The 25,894-nt window shown below is 43.2% G+C and overlaps 1 protein-coding gene across 2 annotated transcripts; it reads right to left on the reverse strand.

Annotated features, from left to right (window-relative positions):
• Window positions 1-851: 851 nt before the first annotated feature.
• Window positions 852-24,661, reverse strand: LOC130392706 (meprin A subunit beta-like). Of its 2 annotated transcripts, XM_056603210.1 has the most exons (16): window positions 24,505-24,661; window positions 24,191-24,218; window positions 23,968-24,018; window positions 23,814-23,851; window positions 23,377-23,455; window positions 23,003-23,120; window positions 22,429-22,607; window positions 18,239-18,274; window positions 17,624-17,842; window positions 5,892-6,038; window positions 5,072-5,287; window positions 4,568-4,824; window positions 3,158-3,362; window positions 2,428-2,601; window positions 1,589-1,841; window positions 852-1,249 (listed from the first exon to the last, which is right to left on the reverse strand). In XM_056603210.1, exons 1-16 carry the CDS (start codon window positions 24,550-24,552, stop codon window positions 1,240-1,242), a joined length of 2,058 nt encoding a protein of 685 aa, XP_056459185.1. In that variant the 5' UTR covers window positions 24,553-24,661; the 3' UTR covers window positions 852-1,239. The 2 variants fall into 2 exon arrangements, with proteins under 2 accessions (XP_056459185.1, XP_056459186.1); XM_056603211.1 differs by lacking the exon at window positions 18,239-18,274 and having other exon boundaries at window positions 24,505-24,659.
• Between the last annotated feature and the right edge of the window lie 1,233 nt (window positions 24,662-25,894).

Consider the following 25,894-nt stretch of genomic DNA (forward strand, 5'->3'; position numbering starts at 1 on the left):
TCACATGAATTATGTATTCAAAAGTGAACAACAAAATTTTTATAATAATATCATTCCATTTTATGATGTTGTTACCGACATTAAGTCGGACAAGCAATTCAGAGCTCTGAATTGATGCCCAACCCTCTGACATGTAATTCAGAGTTAGAAAACTGTAGTATCGCAAACTAAAGCAAACATGATGCATCCTTCAGCCCTATACCTTTTAAATGTTTTGCAAGTAAAATGCGGGGCGCTATCCCCATAAGTACAGTGAGCAGCAGAACCTACCGTCCTCTCCCTTTAACTAACTTTGTTCAGGGGAGGATGCCCTTGAATGATGCAGTTTGCCTACTTCAAAAAGGTCATTGCCAAAGCCATGAGATTTCCAGCACAATGTAAACTGCAGAGTTTTGATGCATAAGTTGCATTTTGATTTTATTTATTTTGGTTGACTAACTAGCTCTGAATTTTGTAAACTAGATACTGGAGAAGGAGAAGAAGCGTAAGGCTCCAGATGAAGATATGGACCTAAGTTCAATGGGGCTCTGTTCAAGCGCTCCCAGTCGGTGGCGGTGGCCGAGCTGCTGGGCCTGGTCAACAAGGACCCCACTCCGGCCCAGGGCGAAGGCTTCCAGGAGGGGGAGGTGGAGCAGCTGCTGGGCCGCATGCAGGACGACAACCAGGTCATGGTGTCTGAGGGCGTGGTCTTCCTCATCTGATGGCAGACTCCTCCTCCTCCACCTTCTGCCTCACAACGCTAGCACATACGTCATACTTTGACCCCCCCACCCTGCCCCCAGCAAAAAAATAATAATTTTGTAATTGTTTGATTTTTGATTAACGAAAATAAATTATTTGAGCAGGTAGACTGGAGTGTTTCTATTGAAGCATTTTTTTTTATTCATTTAAATTGAGCGATTTCAGCATTGCAATAGCGTGGCACAAATATAATCTTGTGCCACAAGATTATTTTGTATAGATATAGTTATATAGTAGATTATATCAAATAAGTAAGCGACTAGTGGAATAAAGGCAACACGAATTATGTTATACTTTCATCTTTCAGGTCTTGCTTTAACAAAATCATGTTGTGGGTGATGGATAGGGTACAATTATTAACCCACAGCTTCAATGGCTTTATTCACCCGGATTTAATTGTGATTTGTAGACATTTTATTCTTTCATGCATAGTAATTCAGTGGGCAGTCTTGTGGGTGTCCCACGGCTGGTTGATCAAAGAGACGGGTGGTGTATCCTTCAGGCCTCCCTGTTATGACAGATGCAAAGCATTGTTAATCCTTCCAACATTAAAGAGCCAAGGGAGAGGGGTCAAATCATTAAATATTTGGATTATACTTATGGTTTAACCACTAATGTACTGCTGGCAAACACAAGTCAAAATGTATAATAACCCTTGTATTTCTTTACCTGCATTTGTGATTTAAAGTGATGTTTCCTTTAATTATATTTTTTACTGTCTGGTTTTGCATTGGTAATACAAAAAGCGACATATAATTACAAGGCATTAAGGAAGTGAAATAGTGTTCTTGCAGTGCTCCCTAGTGGTGGTTTCACATAACTGAAACGTCTCAGTGGTTATACTCACTGTTCCATAAATCCAGGCATGCCCTCTAAGATGGCCACTGTTTCAGTCTGCTGTGTCCTCTTTCTCCTCTGCATGTAGATGCTGATAACCAAGGCAACCAACAGCAGCGACGCTGACACAGTCAGCGTGAGCGCCATCGCTAGGGTATTTTGGCCTTTGTTGGCCCCCAGGGGTACGTCTGGGGCCAGGGCCCTCGCCATGCGGCGGAGTGCAGTGGGGGGCAGGGGCTGAGGGAGCAGCAACTGAGAAATATCTGTGAAGGAGGGACAACGGTTTACGGGTGCTGTTATGTTTATTCTCACAAATTAGGCTTGGATAATACATTTAAAGTCTGAGAGACAAGCTCACATCTGGGTTAACGGGCCGTTTTGCTTTCTAAATTTTTTCGACCAATCATGTTGCTGGAGGTGTTGCTCCGTAAGCGAGTAATTGGCTAACAGCGAACACGAACTCTGCCAGAATCAATACATTATTCACGGCGGGAAGACAAGTTTCAATATGCTGTCAGGCCCCAACATTCAAAGGAAAAGTGTCTAAAGGGTTTCAAATGAACATTTGGTAATATTGGCCCCTTTAAAAATACATGTATAATAGTAAACTTGAAAACTTCATACACTCATGCAATCTAGGCAGGTACAGTCAACCAATCGAAAACTGATATTCTCACAGAGCATTTCACTCCTTAATAGCAGACGGATTGCTTTCCCTTTTCTAACAAATTACAATCAAATTCTTGCTCTTAAATCTTACCTGCAGCATAAACAGCATACACTGAATGAAGAAATAACCCAATCCTCATAGAATCCTTCAATATCACATTCAACAGTAATGTCCCCCACCTTGCAGACTCAGGAGGAAGTAGGCGTCGTCTCCTTTAATGTACTTCCTGCTGTGCAGTCGGCTGTGGGTGAGGAAGCTGCTCGTCCCAGTGCCAGGGCCGCGGTAGTAGCTCCCATCAGGGCCGCTCACCAGGGACCCCACCTTACTGGGCCGGTCCCAGAAGAACTTGAGACCTGTCAGAGGAAGGAAAGGAGACCTTACTTCCTTTCACTCTCCTTTATTCTCTTCGGCTCACTACAGGACTGCTGCCTTCCCAGAGCCCTAGTGATTGGTTGTTTTTAGGACGTTGTTTATTGCTTCTGGGTCGATGTAGATACCGTTATCTCCTCTGCACACTCTACTCTTTCCAGTTGTTGCATGCATATGCTTGCATGTGCAGACACTTGATTTTGTGCTCAAATTTAAATATTTGCCTTTGATTGTTTAGAGTCTGCTAAATGATTGAACCTAAGGGAAACTGAACAACCGCAATGGGATGAAAGGCATAGATACCACGCAGAACTTAACTACTGGAATGGGACAACAGTCAGACGCACAAGCATGCAGACAGACACAAACAAAGTAATGTCATTTGACATAACCTAATAGCAATAGAACATTTTATGGAGCAGTCCCTGAACTTTGATGCATCAGGTTAGGATCTGTGACACGAACGTTTTCCACAAAGCACTGCAAACAGTGTTGACTTGTTCCAACAGCGGCCTCCCTGGGCGTGGCTGGCGGGCTTACCGTCCTTCTTGTTTGGATCAGTGGTGACCATGCGCTGCATGTTCATCCGGGTCCTGACGTCCGACTGCTGGTCCATCAGAGACATGGTGGCCTGGTGCCAGGGACAAGGCCACTTCAGGCTGTCGTCGTTGGGGCCGGAGGTCAGGTACAGGAAGAGCGCCATGGTGTCAGGACGGGTGCTGAGTCCATTGAGGTACAAACCTACCTGCACAGCAGGGCAACACGCAGGATGAAACTAGCACTGTGCATTTTGGGAGAATTTTTGCCCTAATAATAATAATAATAATAATAATAATAATAATAAATGTTATTTATAATGCACTTTATATTCAAGAATCTCAAAGTGCTTCAGAGGAAAAAAATACCAAAAAACTATTAAAAAGGGGGAACCTCAAAGAAAGTTTAGCTAAATGCTCTTTTAAAGAGATGGGTTTTGAGGTTCCGTTTAAAAAGAGCTGTAGTCTGTGGAGCCCTCAGGTGGTCAGGGAGGGCGTTCCATAGTCTAGGGGCAGCAGCAGAAAATGCCCGATCACCCATGGTGCACAGCTTCGTATGTCGGGTTTGGAGGGTGTGAGTGGATCCTGAACGGAGTGTACGTGAGTTTGTCGGGGGGGTGAGGAGTTCCTGAAGGTAGAGGGGGGCAAGTCTGTGAAGGCACTGGTGGGTGAGGAGGGAGACCTTGTACTCAATTCTGAGTGAGACAGGGAGCCAGTGCAGTGATTTCATGATGGGGGTGATGTGGTCATGCTTGCGCACCCTCATCAGGACCCTGGCAGCACTGTTTTGAATGTATTGGAGCCTCTGGATGCTCTTGCCAGGGATCCCACCACTGTCTAATAACTCTGGTATCTGTGACGACCGCATTCATGACTGAAACAGTGGAACTTTAACGCCTGGTTGTTTACGTGGATATTCTCATGAATTCGTATGCTTATAAGTAGATTCACAACCTATGGCCATTAAAGGGTTATGTTAATTGTGTATTTGCCATTTATTTTGTCTCATTTATCCACACTGCCCAAACATTATGAATCAATTTTTGTAATTGTATATTGTTATAAATCAGCGTCATGATTCATATTGTAGTGACTGAAGCGTTTAACAAGAAAGCAGTTGAGGCATACTTTTTTCTATCCATGGTCTATGAATAGAGGCACTCCATCCATGGTCTAAATCTACCACTGTATTAATTGATAGCACTCCATTGCAGACAATAGGGTTAGTCTCTTCATAATTGACGGCAACAGTTGAGTTACTGTGTTATCATGCCATATTGGCGATCATGAAGACTCAGAGAATAGTGTGAATATAAACAACAATAGAGGCATTCAAAGCCTGAATATGAACATCAGTGTGCGATTCATTCACTGGGGAGTGGAATTCAAGAGCAAGGTGTTGGTTAGGACTCACCTGGAAAGAATAGCCAGTCGGTGACAGGAAAGAGGGACTGTACACCTTGGTGCCTACTGGCGTGGTTGCCAGGAGACTGGTGATGTTGCGTATTTTCCACACATGCTGGGGGCATTGGCCGGACCAGATGTTAACGTCATCGAGCGAGAGACCCCCCAACGTGGCAGAGGCGTCTCCCTTCACCCCCTCAAACACCACTCTGGACTTTTTGGTGATGTTGAGAGTCACGTGATGCAGCTCCCAAGATCCGCTTGAACCTTTGACGTATATGAGAGATAAACGGACATGGTCAACATGCGCAATAATCAAAGAGATTTCTTTGTTCTATTCACAAATAACACACAGATGGCTTTGGGGCCATGATGACACAAGAACCCAGATTGGAAATTGGGCCAGGACACCAGTGAGCAACAGGGAGTCAGGACCTTGGTTTAACGTCTCATCCGAAAGACGCTCATCTTAGTGTTGATTTTAACAGTGAGCTTAGTGTTGATTTGAACACACCTGTTATGGTCTCAAAAAGCGTCATTCGCCCTTGAGGGTTGAGTTCGTCATACTCCCGCACCCACATCTTGAGGGAATCGCTAGCACCCCCGCTGCTGTAGAGGAAGAACTGCAGGCACTGGACCCCAGGTTTAGGATACAGGAACCGGCTCTCAAGAAACCCACTGTCCCCAGCGCACCCAAGTGCAGTGCTGAAATGCATGAAGTAGCCCTTTCCTGTGGGCAACAGTGTCCATTACTGCACATTAAGTGTATTAAGCCACAATACATTATGTTGTTTACAGTATTTCTCCCCAAATCTATTTCCATTCAAATGTTCAACTCATTCAGTTGCAATATGTAAAACGTTTGTTTCAAAAAAAAAAATCAATAGTAGTATTTGACTTATTGTACAGGCCTGACATTATTGTAAACAGTATTGACCTGCCCTACTTCAGAGGAAGTATTTGCAACTGCAAACTTTTAGCTGTGGGTTATAAGGGATTATCCTGTACTTTGTTCTGCCTTTGGGTTGGTTTTTATCAACTTTCAAAACAAAAACACCTAGGCCTATGATCTAATACCTTTCTGGCCAGATAAGCTGTGATCGGGATCTACTGTATTTTATAGAACCAGGTGGTTGTATAACTAACAAATACAAAACAAAATATATTGTGCATTCCAGAATTGTTAATAGCTTAAATATATCGAAATAAGTAAATAAAACATATTTTATTCCTATATTGAATGCAGTGTATATCAGAAAGTAAAACCAAAATAATAAAATGAATGACATAGTTATGAATAACAAGTAGCCTATAGGTATACAAGTTATCGCTACCTTTGCATTGTCCCAGTGAGGTGAAGTCTGTTTGAGGTCCTGCACTCACAGCCATACGCTGTTCCCACTTGTTGTTCGGACCCTGGATCATCCCACAGATGTTCAGCTCCTCAAAGTCGCAGCTCTCCACAAAGGTGGAAGAGGTGGCTGTGGAAGGGATTCATGTGATTGGTTTGGCGGATGCTGTTCTGCTAAAAAGAAAAATGAGTGCCACATGCTAAAAAGACAGTGGCCCTCATTTATCAAACGAGCGTACGACAGAAAACGTGCGTAAAATGGATCTACGCTCATTTCAACGTTGAGCTTGGCATTTATCAATTTGAACGTGAGCGCAGGCTGCGATGAAATCTCACGTCAGGTCTGAGCTCGTGTACGCAAGTTTTTTTGGCGCAACACACGGGTATTTGTGTATTTGATATTTGTGGTATCAACACCATTCACCAACAACTGGCCTCATCTCGCACCCCCTCTGATGACCCACCCTGGATGATCACCTCTGGCCAACCTCTCATCAGCTCCCTCTCTGACTTCACCCTAGTAACAGAACAGACCGTTTCAGAACTCATCCGCAAAGCCAAAACCACCACCTGTCAGCTCGATCCTCTTCCCACCTCCCTTGTCAAAGCATGTCTTCCGTCCATCTCCCCCATGATCACCAACATAATTAACTCCTCCCTCACTACTGGTACTGTACCCCCCACTCTCAAGCTGGCTGCCATCACTCCCATCCTGAAAAAACCTGGTGCTGACCCAACTGACCTTAACCATTACCGGCCCATCTCCAATCTCCCTTTCATCTCCAAAACACTTGAAAGGGTGGTTGCCGCACAACTACAGTCCCACCTCGACACTAACAATCTCCACGAACCGTTCCAATCTGGCTTCCGTCCAAAACACAGCACTGAAACAGCCCTAGTCAAAATCACCAACGACCTCCTCCTTGCAGCCGACTCTGGATTACTCACCATTCTCATCCTCCTCGATCTCAGCGCAGCATTCGACACCATCTCCCACCCTCTGCTCCTGGACCGCCTAGCTGGTATTGGGATCACTGGTGCTGCACTCTCCTGGTTTACATCCTACCTCACCGGCCGTCAACAATTTGTTCAACTAAGCAACCACAAGTCTGGGTGTTCAGGTGTCTCACTGGGTGTCCCCCAGGGGTCAGTCTTGGGTCCACTCCTCTTCACCACTTACCTCCTCCCGCTGGGCACACTCCTCCGTCACCATGGGGTCCATTTTCACTGCTACGCTGACGACACACAGGTCTACATCTCCACCAAACCCACCGCTGCCATCCCCCCCACTTCCCTCATCACGTGCCTGGAAGAGATCCGGAGCTGGTTGAGCAGGAACTTCCTGAAACTCAATGGAAACAAGACCGAGGCCCTGCTCATCGGATCCAAATCCACCCTCACTAAATCCCAACACACCCCAGCTCCACTCATAATTATCGATGGATTCCCAGTACCCTTCTCCTCCAAAGTCAAGAGCCTCGGCGTCATCCTGGACAACACCCTCTCATTCGCACCCCATATTCACAACATCACCCGGACTGCATTCTTCCACCTCCGCAACATCGCCAGACTCCGCCCATCACTGACCCAATCCAGCACTGAAATCCTAGTTCACTCATTTGTCACATCACGCATAGACTACTGCAACGCCCTCCTCACCGGACTCCCCACCAAACTCATCAACAGATTGCAGATCATTCAGAACTCAGCCGCCCGGATCATCACCCGCACCAAATCATCTGACCACATCACCCCTGTCCTCATTCAACTTCACTGGCTCCCAGTACACTACCGCATCCAATACAAAACCCTACTCCTCACCTACAAAGCTCTCCACAACCTAGCCCCCAGTTATCTCTGCGACCTCCTCCAAGAATACACTCCCTCCCGCTCCCTCCGCTCAACCTCTGCTGGACTACTATGTATCCCCACATCACGACTCACTTCAATGGGTGCCCGGTCATTCAGCTGTTCAGCACCCAGGCTCTGGAACTCCCTCCCCCCACACATAAAACAGTCAGACACCATTACAACCTTCAAGTCACAACTCAAAACTCACCTGTTCAAACTCGCACACAACGTCTAACTGATCACTGTTTTGATTGTTTTTTTGTTTTGTCTTGTTTTATTTATTTCTTATTGCTTATGTTTATTTATTTATTTATTTATTTATTTTTTCCACAATGTCTTGTTTTTTAAAAAATGTATGATGACTATATGCTCTGTAAGGTGACCTTGGGTGTTTTGAAAGGCGCCTCTAAATTAAATGTATTATTATTATTATTATTATTTCACTGATGAATAGTGCAGCACAAGTAGCCCATGTTGCACATCTGTATTAATTACTAAATAAATTGGAATTAGCCCAGCCGTTCAAACAATTACAATCAAGTCAGCCCTAATTAAAAACAGTATTGCTATGAAAATAATTAGAATGTGACAGGTGAAATGTTTATTCAGCTGTCTATATAAACAGGAGCTTTGCCAAATAGGTGGTCGAGTCGCAGCGATGGCAGATCTGGCTCTACTGTCCGTCCACACCAGAAGCGAATTGAGCGACCAAATCGCCGGAAGTCATTCACTTTCTATGGGCAAGAGCGACCAGAGCGACCAAAGCGACCAACGCTACCAGCGGCCAAAGTTGAGCGACCAGAGCGTCAAAAAGAAGTTGAAAACTTTTTAACTTTATGCAAATGACTATTATTCGCTTCAGCGACCAAACACTGACAGCCAATCGGAATGTAGAGGCTCTTCGCTTGCGTGGATCCCAGGGAACATCGGCAGGCACTTTGGTTCCTACCTACCTTTATTCACTCACTGAACAAAATGTCGGCTGAAGTATTAATCGCGGCTGTAACTGGGCACCCGGTGTTGTACGAACCCACCCTTTTTCAGTTCAGAGATCGAAACGCCATAGTGGTTTGGATATCAAGTGATGATAAGCGGGAGTATTTATAGGCTACATCTAGAACGTTCGTATTTAAGCGGGAATCATTATAATTTGCTCTACATGCCACCAATCTAACCAACCATTCGCGTGTAGCATGCTTTAAACAAAACCAAAAAAGTATTTGAAATCGTCACATAAACAAAAACTAATCGACAAGACGAGGGATAAATGACAAGGGATATATCTCTTGTCTTTTATCCCTCTATTCCCCACTATTCACGGAGCCTGAGGTGAATAATTTTTAATTAAATAGTCTAGATAGATAGATAGTCAAGTCTTTATTAATACCAAAAGACACAAATCGTCGGGAATCCATTTAGGTGGTTCGTCCCACACAGGACAGTAGCCTACAATACCACACAGAACAAGTCTGACTGGATAATACACACAATACATCACATTACAACTAGACACGCGTTGATAGATAGATAGACAGAAAGGCCTAGATAGATAGATAGATATGTTCCATTATTTGCCTTGCGGAGCCAACCAGTCCTGTGCACGTATGCAAATTAGCCATGTGTCCCAACGTCTATTTGTTTTGAATGCGACGAATGAGTGCAGATCATGATTTGCAGATCCAGATCAGTGAAACATATTTTAACTACTACAGCACGCAGGGTTTTTTGTTCTCGGTTGTAATTAGCCTACATTTTAGGATTTTTTTTATATTGGGGGGAATCACTGTCCTACTTGTTGTCGAAGCACTTTATCGAACAAGCAAAACCGTCTCGGCAATATGGCCAAGGTGTATGGGAGAGTTCACTATTTGATATGGCAGTCTGTAGGGCCTACTAAACGCATACGGTTCCTTTAAATGCGTCTGCATAATTGAATTGTACGTCATGAGCGACCAAAGCGACCAAAGCGAACAGAAAAATTCGCAGCGAAACTTTGTGAGCGACCAGAGCGTCTTTGACGCTTTGGTCGCTCCTGGTGTGGACGTAAGACGAGAGAGAGTTTTTCGAGACCGCGCCGATTTTTTTATGGAGAGCGATGAATGGCTCTTGAGTCGTTTTCGTCTCCCAAGGCATCTCCTGATGGAGCTATGCAATGATTTGGAGCCACAGTTAAGGCGAGAAACTAGGCGATCAAACGCAATACCTGTGCCAGTGCAGGTGTGCTCTACCTTGGGGTTTTTGGCCACCGGGACCTTTCAGCGGGAGATCGGGGACAGGTCTGGTATTTCCCAGCCAAGTATTAGCCGAACCATGCCAGCAGTTTTGGCAGCTATACTGTCCCTCTCTGAACGTTATATTAAATTCCCATACACTAACGATCAGCAAACTGGAATCAAACGGGATTTTTATGCTATTGCTAGGTTTCCAAATGTGATTGGTGCGGTTGATTGTACCCATGTGCGTATGAAGCCACCATCTATTAAAGGTTGGGTACGCGATTTGCGAAACGCCAGCAGATTTTGAAAATACACAACTCAAATGGTCCTACCCCCTCTCCTTCAACGCTGACTCTGACTCCACCCATTCCAAGTACCTGGACGCGCAATCATGCACGAGCGCGAACAGAGATGCGCGAGAGCGAGCCAGGCTAGCGTAGGTTTTCGTTTAACAACATGGCACTACATTCAGCTGTAAATTGCACCCAGTACCGCGGGAAGTAGGGGTTTTGGGGGTGCTGCAACACCCCCTGTCCGAGGCCCTGTCTTATCACAGAAAACGATCATTTCTAAAAACTCCGGCCAAAGTGGATATTTCTGAAAACGCCGGTTATGTGTTGTCGTATCAACGGGGAGAAACGGGATTTTAGGTTCTGAAGCGTCACATTATGCACCAGGAAATGCTTAACGTCATGTGAGCGTCCGCTGTACCGTATTGGTCCGAATATAAACACAAACCCCATTGTAATACGACCTATATTTGGAAAAAAGATTTGAAGACCAGATCTTGATTTCATGAATAAATAAATTGTATTAATTGAAATAATATACGAAAATAAAAAGGCATAGAATAAAACACTGCATTGCCACTAAACAGTAGTGCAAATAGGCCGTACTGATGTGTACCCCTTGGTGCGGCCACACCAGACGCGTATCTCGCGTACTTTTTACGCGAGATACGCGCGTAAAATGTTGCTTGACCATTTTGTGTCAAAAATGGTCACATACGCGCAATACGCGCCATACGCGCATACGTCACTCGCCTAGATGAGTCCAATGTCCATGCAAGTGAACGGAGCGTTCCCTCTTCGTCATAACTATCAAACCAAATGTTATGTTATGTTACTATTTCCACCCAGAATAAAGAAAGTTGTCGGCCGTGGCTGTGTGTGTGTGTGTGTCTTGCCCCAGGATGAGGCTCCCCACGGTAAAGGCTCCAACACTTGGGTGTGTGTGTGTGTGTGTGTTGCCCCAGGATAAACTGCGCTGGAGTCCGAGGTAGGAAACCCAAACGCCGCCGTGTTTGGGTGATAGAGTTTAGATCGGGTTAGATTAAATAATCTCGGATATAAATAACAATAATCGGGTTAAATAACTTCACATGGTGTGTCTGGTGTGTTTCCAGCATTCGTAGTGTTGATCAGCAGATATATAGTCCGCCAAGACGTTGAGGTTGCTTAGTAACCAGAGACTCTGTCCATGCAAGTGAACGGAGCGTTCCCTCTTCGTCATAACTATCAAACCAAACATCCTTCACATTCACCGAGCGAACATTATGAAAGTAAAATGCACATTTCTCGCTAGAAATGTTTCCATAAAAGCATTTAATGGCGTAACTATGTTACTATTTCCACACAGAATAAAGAAAAATGTCGGCCGTATGCTTCTGTCCAAGCTCACTACTCTCTGCCAGTGACGTCGGGTCAAGCTCAACGCTGATTGGGCAAGGCGGCAATCGTCAGACGCGTATCTCGCGTACTTCGCGTAAAAAGTTCAATTTTTTGAACTCTTGAAATGTACGCGATATACGCGATATACGCGCGTATAGCGCGTATTGCGCGTAAATATACGCGCTATGGCAAGCCGAATTGACATTTATTAACTAAGTTTGACTATCCGGAATTTACATTGTAGATATCAACAACTTCATTCAAGATATCTGTTACGTAGTTGTGACTAGTCGAAACGACAGTTAGAGATATCTGTGACGTAGTTTTGACTAGTCGAAACGATAGTTAGAGATATCTGTAATTCAGTTTTGACTAGGCGAAACTGAATTATAGATATCTGCAATGACTTCAAGGAAAACGACATTCAACTCGTCACACATCTTAAATGACAATTGCAGATATCTGTAATTCAGTTTCGCCTAGGCAGAATGAAAGTTAAAGATATCTCAAACGTCATTTGAGTGTTGGGCATTACGTTTTAGATATCCAGAATTACGTAATTTCCCCTTGCCGCCATAATCAAAGAAGAAGTGGGTTCATTTCCGAATGGAATAAGAAAGGAGCAGTCATGGCGTTGGCTGTGATCGAAAAGATCACGAGAAAATATGGAGCGATGTAATCAGTGAATTGTGTGAATGATGATTGAACGAGGAGCTGCTCCGCTCCCGCTTAAAGTAAACGGTCCTATAATTTTTCATTACAGATATCTGAAACGTCATTACAGATATCTGAAACGTCATTAGAGATATCTGAAACGTCATTTCGCCTAGTCAAAACTCGAATTCAAGATATCTTTAATTCAGTTTCGCCTAGGCAGAATGAAAGTTAAAGATATCTACAATTGTAGATATCTCTAATCAAAATTCCTTTCAAGATATCTATAACTTGATATTAGATATCTACAACGTCATTTCGCCTAGTCGTAACTCCAGTTAGAGATATCTACAACGTCATTTTGACTAGTCGTAACTCCAGTTGGAGATATCTACAACTTCATTTCGCCTAGTCAAAACTTAATTTAAGATATCTAAAAAGGGACATGTAGATATCTTGAATTGAGGTGAATTAAAGATATCTTGAACTGGAATTATGACTAGTCAGAATCAAATTGTAGATATCTGAAACTGGAATTACAGATATCTACAATTCAGTTGCAGATATCCGTAATTCACAAAGTGGATATCCGCAACTGAATTGTAGATATCCGCAATGAGAAACCCCATAGACATGAATGGCGAAAATGACGTCATTTCGCCTAGGAGGAATGTCTTTGTGGATATCTGAAATGACAATTGCGGATAGGAGGAATGTAGTTGCGGATATCCGAAATGTTAGTTTTGACTAGGCGAAACTGAATTGCAGATATCTGCAATGTAAATTCCGGATAGTCAAACTGAGTTAATAAATGACAATTCGGCTTGCCATATACGCGCCACATACGCGCTATACGCGCGTACAATGTTGCTTATACGCTTAATACGCGTAATACGCGTAATACGCGTATTAAACCAATGGTTCCCTATGGAGAAAATGGCGATTTGAGACGCGAAGTACGCGAGATACGCGTCTGGTGTGGCCGCACCTTAAGACTTCCTGACACTCCTCTGCCCCGCTGTGTTCGCTCTGGCTGTGGTCGCTCCGAACTGTTTCGGCCCGTGGCAAAGCGAGTCATCCTCGCTGCTGTCCAAGGCATGTTGAGACGCAGCATTTATTTAATGCTCATATGACCTAGTGCTGAAAAAAGGTTATATGAAAAAGTGTGAGGGTAGCGGTGGTGCGCTAAACTTGTTCTGTGAGCAGCTGGATGTGAACCATGGTGTGAAGGAAGTGAACACAACGATCGATTTTCAACTGTGCGCGCATGCACTGGTGTAATTGAGCTGCGCTGCTATATATCTTTTTTTTATCAATGTGACGAGTTGCGAGTCTAGTGCAGGCCGGGTTTTTTTCCCCAGCACCCCCTGCTGAGAATACGTTCTCGCGGCTATGGTTGCACCAGATGTTATAAACATTAAACGGTCACATAAATCATTACTATTTTTAGAAAATGTATGTTTGTTTCATATAATTGTATTGGAAGTCCTGGTTTTCACTAGGGTTGCCGCGGTGTGGACATTTTCACACCGAGTAATACACTCGTCTCAACACCGGTATTACAGAGTATAAACGGTATAAACTTTGAAACTAGGTCAACCGCCACACAAGCATCGGTTTTTAGACCCTTCTCGTCCTTCAGTTGCCGCAAACGTTCAAAAGCAGCGCCTAGGATTATTCTTGATTTCAGTTTTTCTCTTTCAGCGTTTTTATTATCAATTACTCTCTGAAAAAGAGTTTTCCTTCTCTTTGCTGGTGGTGGTGGTGGTGGTGGTGGTGGTGGTGGTGGGGATGGTGGCGTCTTGTCTGCCATGGAAATTGTCTTCTACTGCTAGGTCCAAATGTGGATTAACTAGTTCCAGTAGATACCGCAGGATAACAACAAACAGGAGCTTGCTCTGGGTCACGAGCTCTGGGTCACGAGTACTGCACGAAGGGGTCGCGCGCGGGGCGCGGGGGAGGGGGGGAGGGGGAGTGCAGTACGACCGTTTGATTGACGTACTTACTGTCCAATGAAACTCGGTGGCAATGGAAATGATTGGCTGGAGTTTTTCGAGCCCTGCCCGTTCCACAGATGATTGACAAGTTTAATTTTCATGTCAGTACTTCTAACTCAGTGGCTGTAAGCGGGTTATGATAAGGATTTCAAGTAATTTTGCAAAAATGGCCAAAAAAGCGAATCACCTACGCAACCTTTAATGATTACACGTACATCAACCGCAAAAGCTACCATTCAGTTAATGTTCCGATTATTTGCGATGCCAGAATGTCAATCCTGAACATGGTAGCCCGATGGCCTGGGGGCACGCACGATTCTTTTATTTTCCAAAATAGCAACGTTGGGCATCGTCTACATCAGGGCGCACTGCAGAGTCATCTCGGTGAGTTACGCTGAAGTCGCACTGCACCGGCCTCCTCCCGTTTCTTGCTTGGCCGGCTTCACAGCCGCAACACGTTTTTTGGTGATGAGCTTCATGTCGGACCATTTTTTCTTCACCTTATTCGGAATTAAATAACTTTAACGGAATGCAAACAATAGCATATATGTGAAATGTTTTAAGCTGGATAACAGAAGTTGTACATTTAATTTATTATTTAATTAATTTAATTAACAAACCTCTTCCGTAGCCCGACGAACATTGGAAACAATATTCACTGCAACAGTTATTTCCTTCCATATAGCATTGTTTTGCTGGCCTTTAATGCCAGCTTTTAGGCTACCAAATAAAACCAGACGGTTCGCATCCACCAGTGACCCGAGCGTCTCCATTTGGGTCTCGGAAAAATTCCTCTATTTTACCGTTGGACGTTTCTCCATGTCGTAAAAGTTGGGGGCGAGACGTGCTTTTATATGGGCGTGTTACGTTCATTACGATCGACCTCAGCCGCCGTATTTATCAACACCAAGATCCTTCGTACGCTGGGATTGGTGTGATACGAAGGTTTCGTAAATCTCACGTGGGTCCTATCGTAAGATGAATCATGCGTTCAGATTTGCGCTCATTTCTACGTTCGTTTGATAAATGAGGGCCAGTCTGTCTCTAGAAAAAAAAAGGAACGCTTTTTATCTGAATCAGAGTGAAGGCCATCATTTGTTATGAACTTACCTTTGCCTAATTGCCTAGGAATGTGCATTTATCCGTGAGGTACAAAAAAATTAAACATGAATATAATAAAATAATACAATAATAAAAAGCTAGAACAACATTTTATCAAATGTTTCAAAGTTAAAGATGTAAACGCTGTTTGGACTTTGACCAATTTAAATCCGCTGGGTTCAGCATTTATAATGCAAAACATCACACAGGGGAATTCATTTATTGTAATGGATTACACATTACGTGAAGATAGCAGATATGAGTATCATTTGGTATAGTACTGCATTCGGTTATAAGAACGAAAAATAAATTTATAAAAAAATATGAAATAATTACATCATATATATAATATAATTTAAATGTTTGAAGAAATTTGTACTCAGTTACGTGAAGTCCACTTATATATAGTCCATGCATAATACAGCATACAATGACCACTGTTTAATGGTTTCCATTTGTTTCTTTTATTTTTGTCAAAGCACCAGCAGTGGTCAGCAATTTATTGGCCCAATCCCAAAGTGAGCCCTGAGGACTCAGGACAAAGGACTCATGGACTTAATTGATCTGAGGTGCTAAGTGAGCGAGTGTGTGAGGCCACATGGGCTCAGATAGGTATATATAGGATTGGGACAGCACTTCACGAGAGCACATGTTACCTTGGCAACGTTTAATGACAAAGATGCTGACACTTGCCGGATTAGGAATTCTCATTTTTAGTTTTCTTTAGTTTTTTTGTAAATGCAATGAAAACAATCGGCTAAAGCAATTAATTGATATTAGAAAATACAATTTATACTTTGGAGTACTTCAGTATTAAGGATGTATTGAATAATTTAGATGATTATTGTCCCACACATACTAATCGTTAGGGGTGTAACGGTACACGTATTTGTACCGAACCTTCACTGTACAGGCACTTTCGTGCGGTTACAGAGGTGTACCGCGGTTCGTAAATGTGGCGTACATAGCGATAATATGGCGAATGTAAAGGCTTTTTTTGCGATGCAGTATTTAGCCAAAGTATACTAGGCCTACTCCGACGCCGTAATCCGCTCAGCAGCTCTCCGTCGGGATTTTGGATAGGCCTACGCAATGCAATTCGCCGCCCGATCTATCTTATATGTTGACTACAAACCATGTAAGCAGTGTTGTAAATAAACATCCAAAGCTTTTCAAATCTTATTTGGTGTTTTATTGGTCCTTAAGGTGCAAGGACCAATCACAGCCCTTGCAGCCTCCGTTGCGTCGACCAATAGGTCCATGGCGTCGACGGATAGTTAAAAAATATTGGATCCGCACGTAAGCTACGGAGAGGGTCTCGGACAGGCTCTCCGGCTATGGAGAGGGCTTGTCTATGTACAGCACTTTAACATGCACACGCATTTGAAAAGGCACAATCCAGGTGTTACTATCACCGTTGCTGTGAAAAGGAAACGAGCTGTGCAAAGCCAACTCACAACACTATTTCAACAACCCCTGTCTGGGAATTCAGAAATGCAAATGTCATAACCAAGTTTGTTGGTGTTTTCATTGCTGCTTATCTACTGTTTGAGAAACAAGCAGTTTTTTTTAGTTTCCCCCTTAACTATTAACCGTACCGTACCGCACCATACCGTGACTTAAAAACCGATGTATGAACCAAACCGTGACTTTTGTGTACCGTTACATCCCTACTAATCATAAGTCAGAACGGGCTATATTTGGCTGAAAAATGAAAGTTATAATTAGTTATATGGAGAGCCGTTTGGGAGCCAAAAGAGCAGGCTCTTGTTGGTGAGCTGATCCAAATGATCCGGCTCACAAAAATGCAAAATTCCCATCTGGTCGCACATTGACAGTATTGTGGTTTACCTTCCAAATTTCCTAATTTCCCTATGGTCTCCGCGGTAAACGTCACAATGCTTTGAACTGTGGGTAATTTCCTGAGTTGAACTCTGAAATGATGCAAACTCACGTAAAGGGTCGGTAAGTGTGGACACAAACCCTCACGCCCTTTGGAATTCGACATTTAGACAGCCTAAAAGCCTTAATAATTTCGCGAGAACGCGCAACAAAGTCCGTGAGTCTGGACATTGGAATTGGGCCATTATCTCCATTAGCCCCATTCTACCCTTGCCCTGGTATAAAACCAGCAGACCCATAATTAGCTTCAAGATGAGCGACACCTGTGTTTGTGTTCTGATGACGCCTCTGTACATAGTGGTCATGTGGTATAACTCAACCCACTGCAGTTGTAGAGGCGGTTCAGCTTGAGGAGGTCGCTGTCGCTGATCTCTATCCGTTGGCCGATCACGTTCATGAACTCTGGGATCTTGGTGACGATGGTCGGCGCCGAGGCGATGCTGAACGCTCTCTTGCTGTAGTGCATCACCGAGCCGTAGTCATAGGGCACGCCTAGGGAGCTGGACACCTTGTCGTCGTACTTGTTGAAGTTGTGAGCCTTGCCTGTGTTCCAACAAAGAGTTTGCATGTTGGAGATGAAAGAAGTTAGAATACAATACAATAGAACAAATCGTTATTTGCACTAAGGGGGGATTTGCCCTTCACATGCAGAGGGGCGGCAAAACAAAAACTATTTCCTGAACAACTCAAACCTCATACACCCATCATACATAATACCTGAATACAGACAAACCTATCACCACCAGGTATTACAACGAATACACCTATTTTGCATTGTAATGCAAAAATACATTAAATAGGCCTATATAAATACTCTGTGTAAATTAGGGTGACCAGATTTGAGTTTGTGAAAAAGAGGACACTTCGTCGCGGGGGGGGGGGGGGGGGGGGGGGGCGAAAACATGGGTATTTTTTTCTTTAGTTCGTCCGTGAACTTACATTTACGTTTAGGCATGGCTGCAGACAGTGGCGATCCTAGGTCCAATTGCGCCCCGGGCAAGATTGTTGACGGGGGGGGGGGACCCAGAGGAACGCAACGCAAATTAAATGTGAACATGTATTGAGGCTTTAATAAAATCCCAAAAAAAAATCCCGGCGAAAGTTGTGGGGGGTGTGAGCGTGTGCATGGGTTGAATTGCGTGCGTCTCACGGAGAGCCCTGCGCAATGTGCAGCTGTCAGAAATGTGTTGTAATCACTTGTATTCCTCATCGCACTCAGGCTGTGAGGAAATCAGCAGCCCGCGATCGCAGCTCCTTCGATGTGAACGCGCACAGAGCGCAAAGCTCAAAGCCGGACAATGATGTCGTAGTAAAGCCTTCCGGTCTACTCTGCATGTATTAACTGTGGCTAAACATCAACTGCACTGAAGTCATCATAACTTCAGAAGTTCTCATTTTCAAATGATTATGAATACTATTATTGTTATTTGAAGCCGTGTCAGTCTTGACTGTGGGTGGTGTGGTCCTATGTGTCTGCTAGTGTCTATAATACAGTAATATTTTTGTCGACATTATCAAACGGAAGAACTTTTATTTTGAAGAGCAAATGGCAAAGAAGCACACTAGCCAATAAGAGGACCCGCCCACCGGCAGAAACAAGATATTGAGTGGTAAATCCGTTTTGTTAAGAAGAACCAAAAAACGAATAAAGGAACAGAAACTTTGACTTTCGTTTTTTTGAAAAATCTAAATTTCAGTTCGTTTATTCGTTTTTTGGTTCTTACTGAGCGAAACGAATTTACCACTCAATATCTGGTTTCCGCCGGTGGGCGGGTCCTCTTATTGGCTAGCGTGCTTCATTGCCCTGTGCTCTACATAATAAAAGTTATTCCGTTTGATAATGTCGACAAAAATATTACTGTATTATAGACACTAGCAGACACAGAGGACCACACCACCCACAGTCAAGACTGACACGGCTTCAAATAACAATAATAGTATTCATAATCATTTGAAAATGAGAACTTATGAAGTTATGATGACTTCAGTGCAGTTGATGTTTAGCCACAGTTAATACATGCAGAGTAGACCTGAGGGCTTTACTACGACATCATTGTCCGACTCTGAACTATGCGCTCTGTGCACATCACATCACATCAAAAGAGCTGCGATCGCGGGCTGCTGATTTCGTCACAGCCTGAGAGCTATGAGGAATACAAGTGATTACAACACATTTCTGACAGCTGAACATTGCGCAGGGCTCTCCGTGAGACGCACGCAATTCAACCCATTCACACGCCACACAACTTGCGCCGCTATTTAACAGTGGAAGGATAGGAATCAAATGCGTCCGGGTGAAATTTCAAAATCGTCCGGGATTTTATAAAAGCCTCAATACATGTTCACATTTAATTTGCGTTGCGTTCCTCTGGGTCTGTCACAAACTAGTTGGGCTACGCCCTCCCCTACTCAGTTCTGTTCGCTTTGCATTGGTGGAAGTGAGTAGGGGGAGTGGTTAAGTAAAGCCTTCAGATTGGACGGTTTGACTTTAGAGTTACCGTCATGTTTTGTATTATTTTTTTTACCATTATTGTTTTATAGGGACAAACATTAACACATTTCTCCATTCTCCTGCAGGGGATTGATAAAGTTCTATCTATGTAACAGAAGGAAACACTTACTCATACTCCATCAAATATTCATACTCATACTTTGCACACTTTACCACAGCATTGGCCTACTGAATGCCACAGATATATTTTTAAATATTGGACTGAATGCCACATAAATATAATGTATGTTTTGCACGTTTGCAACGTTTAAAAGTTCAGGGAAAAGTATACCTCTACTGGTGTTGCTTAGGCCAATATCCTTTTGAGGCAGTGTTGTTTCTGAATATTAGTGTTAAGGGCCAATAATGCCTACTATCATACATTAGTCACCATGTCTGTGGAGAAATTTGTATGCAGTCACATATTAATATATCCCCCCCCCCCCCGCCGACAAAATCTCACTCTGAACTCAGTTAAAAAATGGAGAGCCCTGCATTGCGCATCTGTTGACCTTTATCCATTTACAGTAAACACATACATTTTTTTTGCTGGAAGATATTTTATATTGTTTTCATATTATTATTTACTGACAGTGATTACAGAATGCAAGTGTGTGTTATATTGAAAGCGAGGCTGGGTGTGCCTATGAATATAGGCTACAGTGAGTTTTTTAAGGTGCTGTACAAGCAAATCATATTGACTACTCTGTACAGTGACAAAGAGTGTACAGTAACCTACTTCATTCAATATTGAATAGGCTACTGTAGCCTACACTATGTACAAATGGTTTTGCTCTTTGCTCATGGCAGTTGTGGCAGTCATTTTAACATGTCAGTAGGCAAGCTTCACTCATTCCAGGATGTATTATGCTTTGTCATATAGCCTACTTGGAACGTGTTTTTGAAATGGATCTATAGTAGCCTATAGAAATTTGCCAGCTGGAATACAAAGCAAACTCTCCTTCAAATGCACATTCATGGAAGTCTTGTATTGTCATCCCCAAATAATGCTGCAATGTAATAATATACATCTTTAAATGCACAATAATGAGTCATTATTTTTATTATGACTTATCAAAGATTTTTATTGGCTCCCAGAATACAGGTCTGTTAGTGACTCCCAGTATCTCTAAAAACAGACTGGGAAGTAGAGCATTCAGTTACTGGGCTCCTTTACTGTGGAGCCAGCTCTCCCCATGGGTCAGAGAGGCAGACCCCCCCCCCCCCCCTCACCTTTCGCGCCTTGTAGTTTGGCCTTGGCGTCTCGCAGTCTCTCTGTGTTTCCATATATTCTCCACAGCTCCACCCCCAGTCTGAACCAACTGCAATTTTTCCCCTTGGTTTTCCTGGGAGTTTTTACTCAGTCGATGTGAGGGTTTAAGGGAAGAGGATGTTGTTATGATGCTCATGCTATGTAAAGCCCTAAAGGTACTTGTGGACAGTAGGGGTGTACACTAGACATAATTAGGAAGCAAACTCAGGAGATGGAATGACCTCTCGCAAATATTTATTTAATAAATTGTTTCAAATAACCCTGCCTCGTTAAATCAACATCGTTCAACATTTTGAACAGGATGTGGGCAGGACGTCCTGCCCACATCCCGTTCAAAATCCACCCAGAAGCAGCCCAAGTTGTTGTTTTAGCAGCGAAATGCATCGTGTGCGTGTGTGTGCGTGTGTGCGTGTGTGTGTGTGTGCTTAACACGCTATTTTATGTTGAAATGCGACGTAATCCAGTGTTCACTAAAACGTACACTGTCAACGTATGCTTTTGGCGACTGGGCTGGCTCTCAGAAAAACGTGATTCTAACTGATTCTAGGGTTCGGGAGGAAGGGGCGGGCCTTCTGAGAGGGGGTTCCGGGGGTTTCCTTCCGGGCGGGAGTTTTGGTTGTTGATGTTTTCCGGTGGAGCTGTGCCTGCCTGTCCGATTGTGGAATCCAATAAACCTGCTATCAAGCTTACTTCGCTCACTACCTCGCCTGTGGTTATGACAATATCATTAAAAGTTACATAAAGTAACGGTTTAATAACACAAACGCAGGAAACACGTGAGCTGCTGGTTTAGCGAAAGCAGCGTCCCTAGCAACCTGACGTCGTTGAAACATGCGAGCGAGCCGAAAAATCTTCCTTATAACTATAAAACAAAAGATCAGACACAATCACTGACTGAAGATTATGCAAGTAAAAAGTATATTTCTCGCTAGAAATGTTATTAGAAACACGTTTAATGGTGAATCTGTCCTAAAATATTGCATTTCCCATTCAGTTAATGCTGGGTTTTGCGTATCATATGCACGCGAAATGGACGCATCCGCCCTCCACAGTAGTTAATGCTGGGTTTTGCGTATCATATGCACGCAAAATGGTCATTTGGCGTATGTACTGCACGCATTTTGAAAGTGTCAAACCGTGCGATCTGTACGCATATTGGTGAGACTGGGTTGACTTTTCCCTGAACTTTTAAACGTTGCAAACGTGCAAAACATACATCATATTTATGTGGCATTCAGTCCAATGCTTAAAAATATATCTGTGGCATTCAAATGCTGACTATATAATGTATGGGTCAGATTGTTAGAGAATTAGTTTGTAAGAGAGAAACATTGGCGCTCTTCACCACTGACAACGACACCATACCCGGCTCAATCTGATCCCACACGATGTTGACGTAGTCGTCGCGGTCCGCCCGGGACTGCTCGTGCCAGAAGCCCAGCGCGTGCAGGAACTCGTGCTCCACGGTGCCCAGGCGGTCGCAGTACCTGCCGATGGACAGCCTCTGCTTCCCCACACGGCGGTTCCCAATGAAGGAGGAGCAACTGTCCACAGACCACAGACAGAGAAGAAAAGTTTCTTCACGCTGGCTAGGTCCTCAATGTCCTCGTCAGAACTACGTTTCATGTCATTGCACCTGTTCATCGTTCATTCGTGGTCTTGGCTATTGTTTATGATGAAATGCTATGGTGTAATTATTATTAATAATTATCTTAAAACGATAATGAAGCATAATGTAATGCACCTAAATTTGATTTTTAAGTATGTAAGGATTATTAAGTTATTAACAGATACATTGATGTGTTTGAATATAGACTATATAATATTCAATTAAATAATTATCATTCCAGTTTTGAACTTTGAGGCCAGCCTCAAGCCTGTCATGTATATGAACGTATAGTGCAATATAGAGGTGCATATTGTGCAGATTTGTTGTCACCCGCTGCCCTTGAACACAGAGATGTAGTTCTCCTCCCCTTTCCATGGTGTGAAGTCAATGCATGTCTTCAGTCTGTACTGCTCAAAGGCCTTCAGAATCACTCCTTTGGCATTCATCTCTACAGGTCCCATGGATAGGAATGTACCAGGACACATACCGGCACACACACACACACACACACACACACACACACACACACACACACACACACACACACACACACACACACACACACACACACACACACACACACACACACACACACACACACACACACACACACACACACACAAATTGGTTCCATTTGGTGTATGCACTTTCAATATTTCAATATTCTGATGCTTTTGAGGTTCCATTTGAGAGCATCATCTCACCAACGCTTTCTTCTATATAGTAAGGAATCGTTTTCGGCCAACGGTACTGATCTCCGACGATGGAGTTTCTGTTGGCCAACTTATTGGAATGAAGAATGAGACGGGTTAACCTTTAGAAAGCCATGATACCTTTGAGAACCTATATTTAATGTTGGTTTGCTGCTAGTTCCTAACTCTGAAATTCAACAATGTTTTCTTAAAAACTGGCACGGGTTGTTTCTGATTTACCATCAAAATCTACTGCGTTAAATGATAACGTGTGGATTTTGATATGAGGTCTCATTAGCACAAATTTACAATCATCTGAATCACAGATTAAGCATGGACACAATCAAGAAGGCTCTTCATAATATGACTCTAGTGAAGCAGTGACGGCAGCTTGGAGGATGAAACTTCAGCTTGTTCAGGTAAAGGTATCTCAGGAAACACTAACTCACCTCGACACTTTCAATATCACCCTCCAGCAAGTCAAGTCCTGCCATAACAAAGTGTTGGTTTTTTTTACATCCACGAGGAGGTATATTCAGAATAATGATATAATAATGAATAATGATATATACAGAGCATAGAAACCAAGAGAAATATACAAACCCTTATTGACATCAAAGATATCCCAGTCCTGGCCCTCATCCACATCAATTTCTACGGAATAGAATAGATGTATGTTTACTAAAATTCACAATTATAAATAGCAGAGCACTTTGAGAGACTTTTAGAAACACGTATTCACTCATACAAACAATTACTTGAGTTCAAGTAATCTTTCAGTGAAACAATAAATCTCTTGAAAGTAATTGCATAGTGAATCACTTACCTGTTTCTCCAGATAGTTTGGCCACCGTCTATAGAAAAATATAATTACCATGCAGTTATGCCACTTACGGTACACTCTTCTCACGCCTTGCACGACTTCATGACTTATAATATGTTTGTCGATGCATAATTATGATAACTTATAATTTTGGCATTAGTCGGTTCATTTTTTTATAATACGAATAGTGCAATTTAAATTACACTCTCATTGTGTACATTTTCCTACCCGACATTACCAACTACACAACTAAAACAACATCATCATTTTTAATTAATAAGAAAATCCATGTCACAAAAATGAATGCATATACTCACTCGGTACCAGGTCAACGCAACGACCAGGATTAGACTTCCGGAAAGCATGGCTCAAATCAAACTAGCCAGAGCGAGAGAGCAAACACTATGACTCTATCCTCTGAGTGACTGCTTGTGCCAGAAGCTCAGCAGGTGCAGGAACTCCTGCTCTAAGGTGCCCAGGAAGTCGCAATTACTACCAATGGACAGCCTCTGCTTCCCCTCACGGCGGTTCCCCACAGAGGAGAAGGAACTGTCCACAGACCACAGACAGAGAGGAAACGTTTCTTCAAGCGGTCAATGTCCTCGTCAGAACTATGTTTCATCATGTCATTGCACTTCATACATTTGGGGTCTTGGCTATTGATTATGATGTAATTATTACTAATAATTATCCGAAAATGATGCTGAGGCACAATGTAAGGCGACTAAGTTGGACGTTTTTTCTTCTAAGAGCATCGTCAGCTATAGCCTCAGTGGCGACACCATCGGACATTCCGTCTATTGGATGCGTTTTATTTAAACGCATTGCGCCTTTATGTTCTTAGTTTGGTAATTAATAAAGATTATTAATTTATTTATTAATAAAGATGTTAAAATGGCCAAAATAAAACGGGACAGTCCAGAAAATGTTTGCGCAGGCAGGGCACTCAAAATGTGTGAGAGAAAGTGGGGGGATTTGTGCAGACTGACATAGGCTACTCATAAAACGTAGCATAAAATAATGTAAAAAATTAAATTAAATTAAAAAAAATTAAAATAAAGAAATAAAATAAATTATAAAAAACAAGCAAAGGAGCAGGCAAAAGGCTGGGATATGGTGGGGATTGGTCACGTTGACGGGAATGTTTAGTGACATGTGGGAGGGTGGAGGGGGTTAAAAAAAAGTCTCAATCACTCTTCGACGCGCATGAAAACCAGCCGCGTAGTTATGAGGGAGGCCGTCCTCACACCGATCTTCCTCGTCGTCATCGTCCTCAGCGTCCTCCGGTTCAAGCAATGCCACCCCAGCCTTAGCTGCAATGTTGTGCAACATAGCCGTCACACATATCACGGCGCATGACTTGGCCGGCGAAAACTGGAGCCCTCCGCCTGACTTGTGAAGGCATCTAATATAGCGCAACTTCCACCTCCCGATCGTGCGCTCAACGATGCACCGGGCCAGACGGTGGGCTTCGTTGTATTCCTCATCAATACATACCATACCCTATTTCCGGAGGGGCTTTTATAGCCAATCAAATTATCAATCAAGGAAACCCTTATGCGGAATCAGATTAAGTCGGCTATCTTTGCTGCGCAAAGCATGTTTCAGAAATCAGCCCATTAAGATAAATGTAGTTGTCACACAAGCAATTTTTAATTTTTTGTCACATGGAATTATTTCAGGGGGGGAAATGCCGTGAAACGCACA

Source organism: Gadus chalcogrammus, chromosome 12 (genome assembly GCF_026213295.1).
Source record: "Gadus chalcogrammus isolate NIFS_2021 chromosome 12, NIFS_Gcha_1.0, whole genome shotgun sequence".
NCBI lineage: Eukaryota > Metazoa > Chordata > Actinopteri > Gadiformes > Gadidae > Gadus > Gadus chalcogrammus.

Excerpts from the sequence above, each read along its gene's own strand:
- LOC130392706 (XM_056603210.1), bottom strand. The coding sequence starts at position 24,552 with ATGCTTTCCGGAAGTCTAATCCTGGTCGTTGCGTTGACCTGGTACCGA. Across the intron at positions 4,825-5,071 it reads GCTTTTTGAGACCATAACAG|GTTCAAGCGGATCTTGGGAG; the intron begins GTGTGTTCAAAT and ends TATACGTCAAAG. Across the intron at positions 1,842-2,427 it reads CTTCCTCCTGAGTCTGCAAG|ATATTTCTCAGTTGCTGCTC; the intron begins GTGGGGGACATT and ends CCTCCTTCACAG.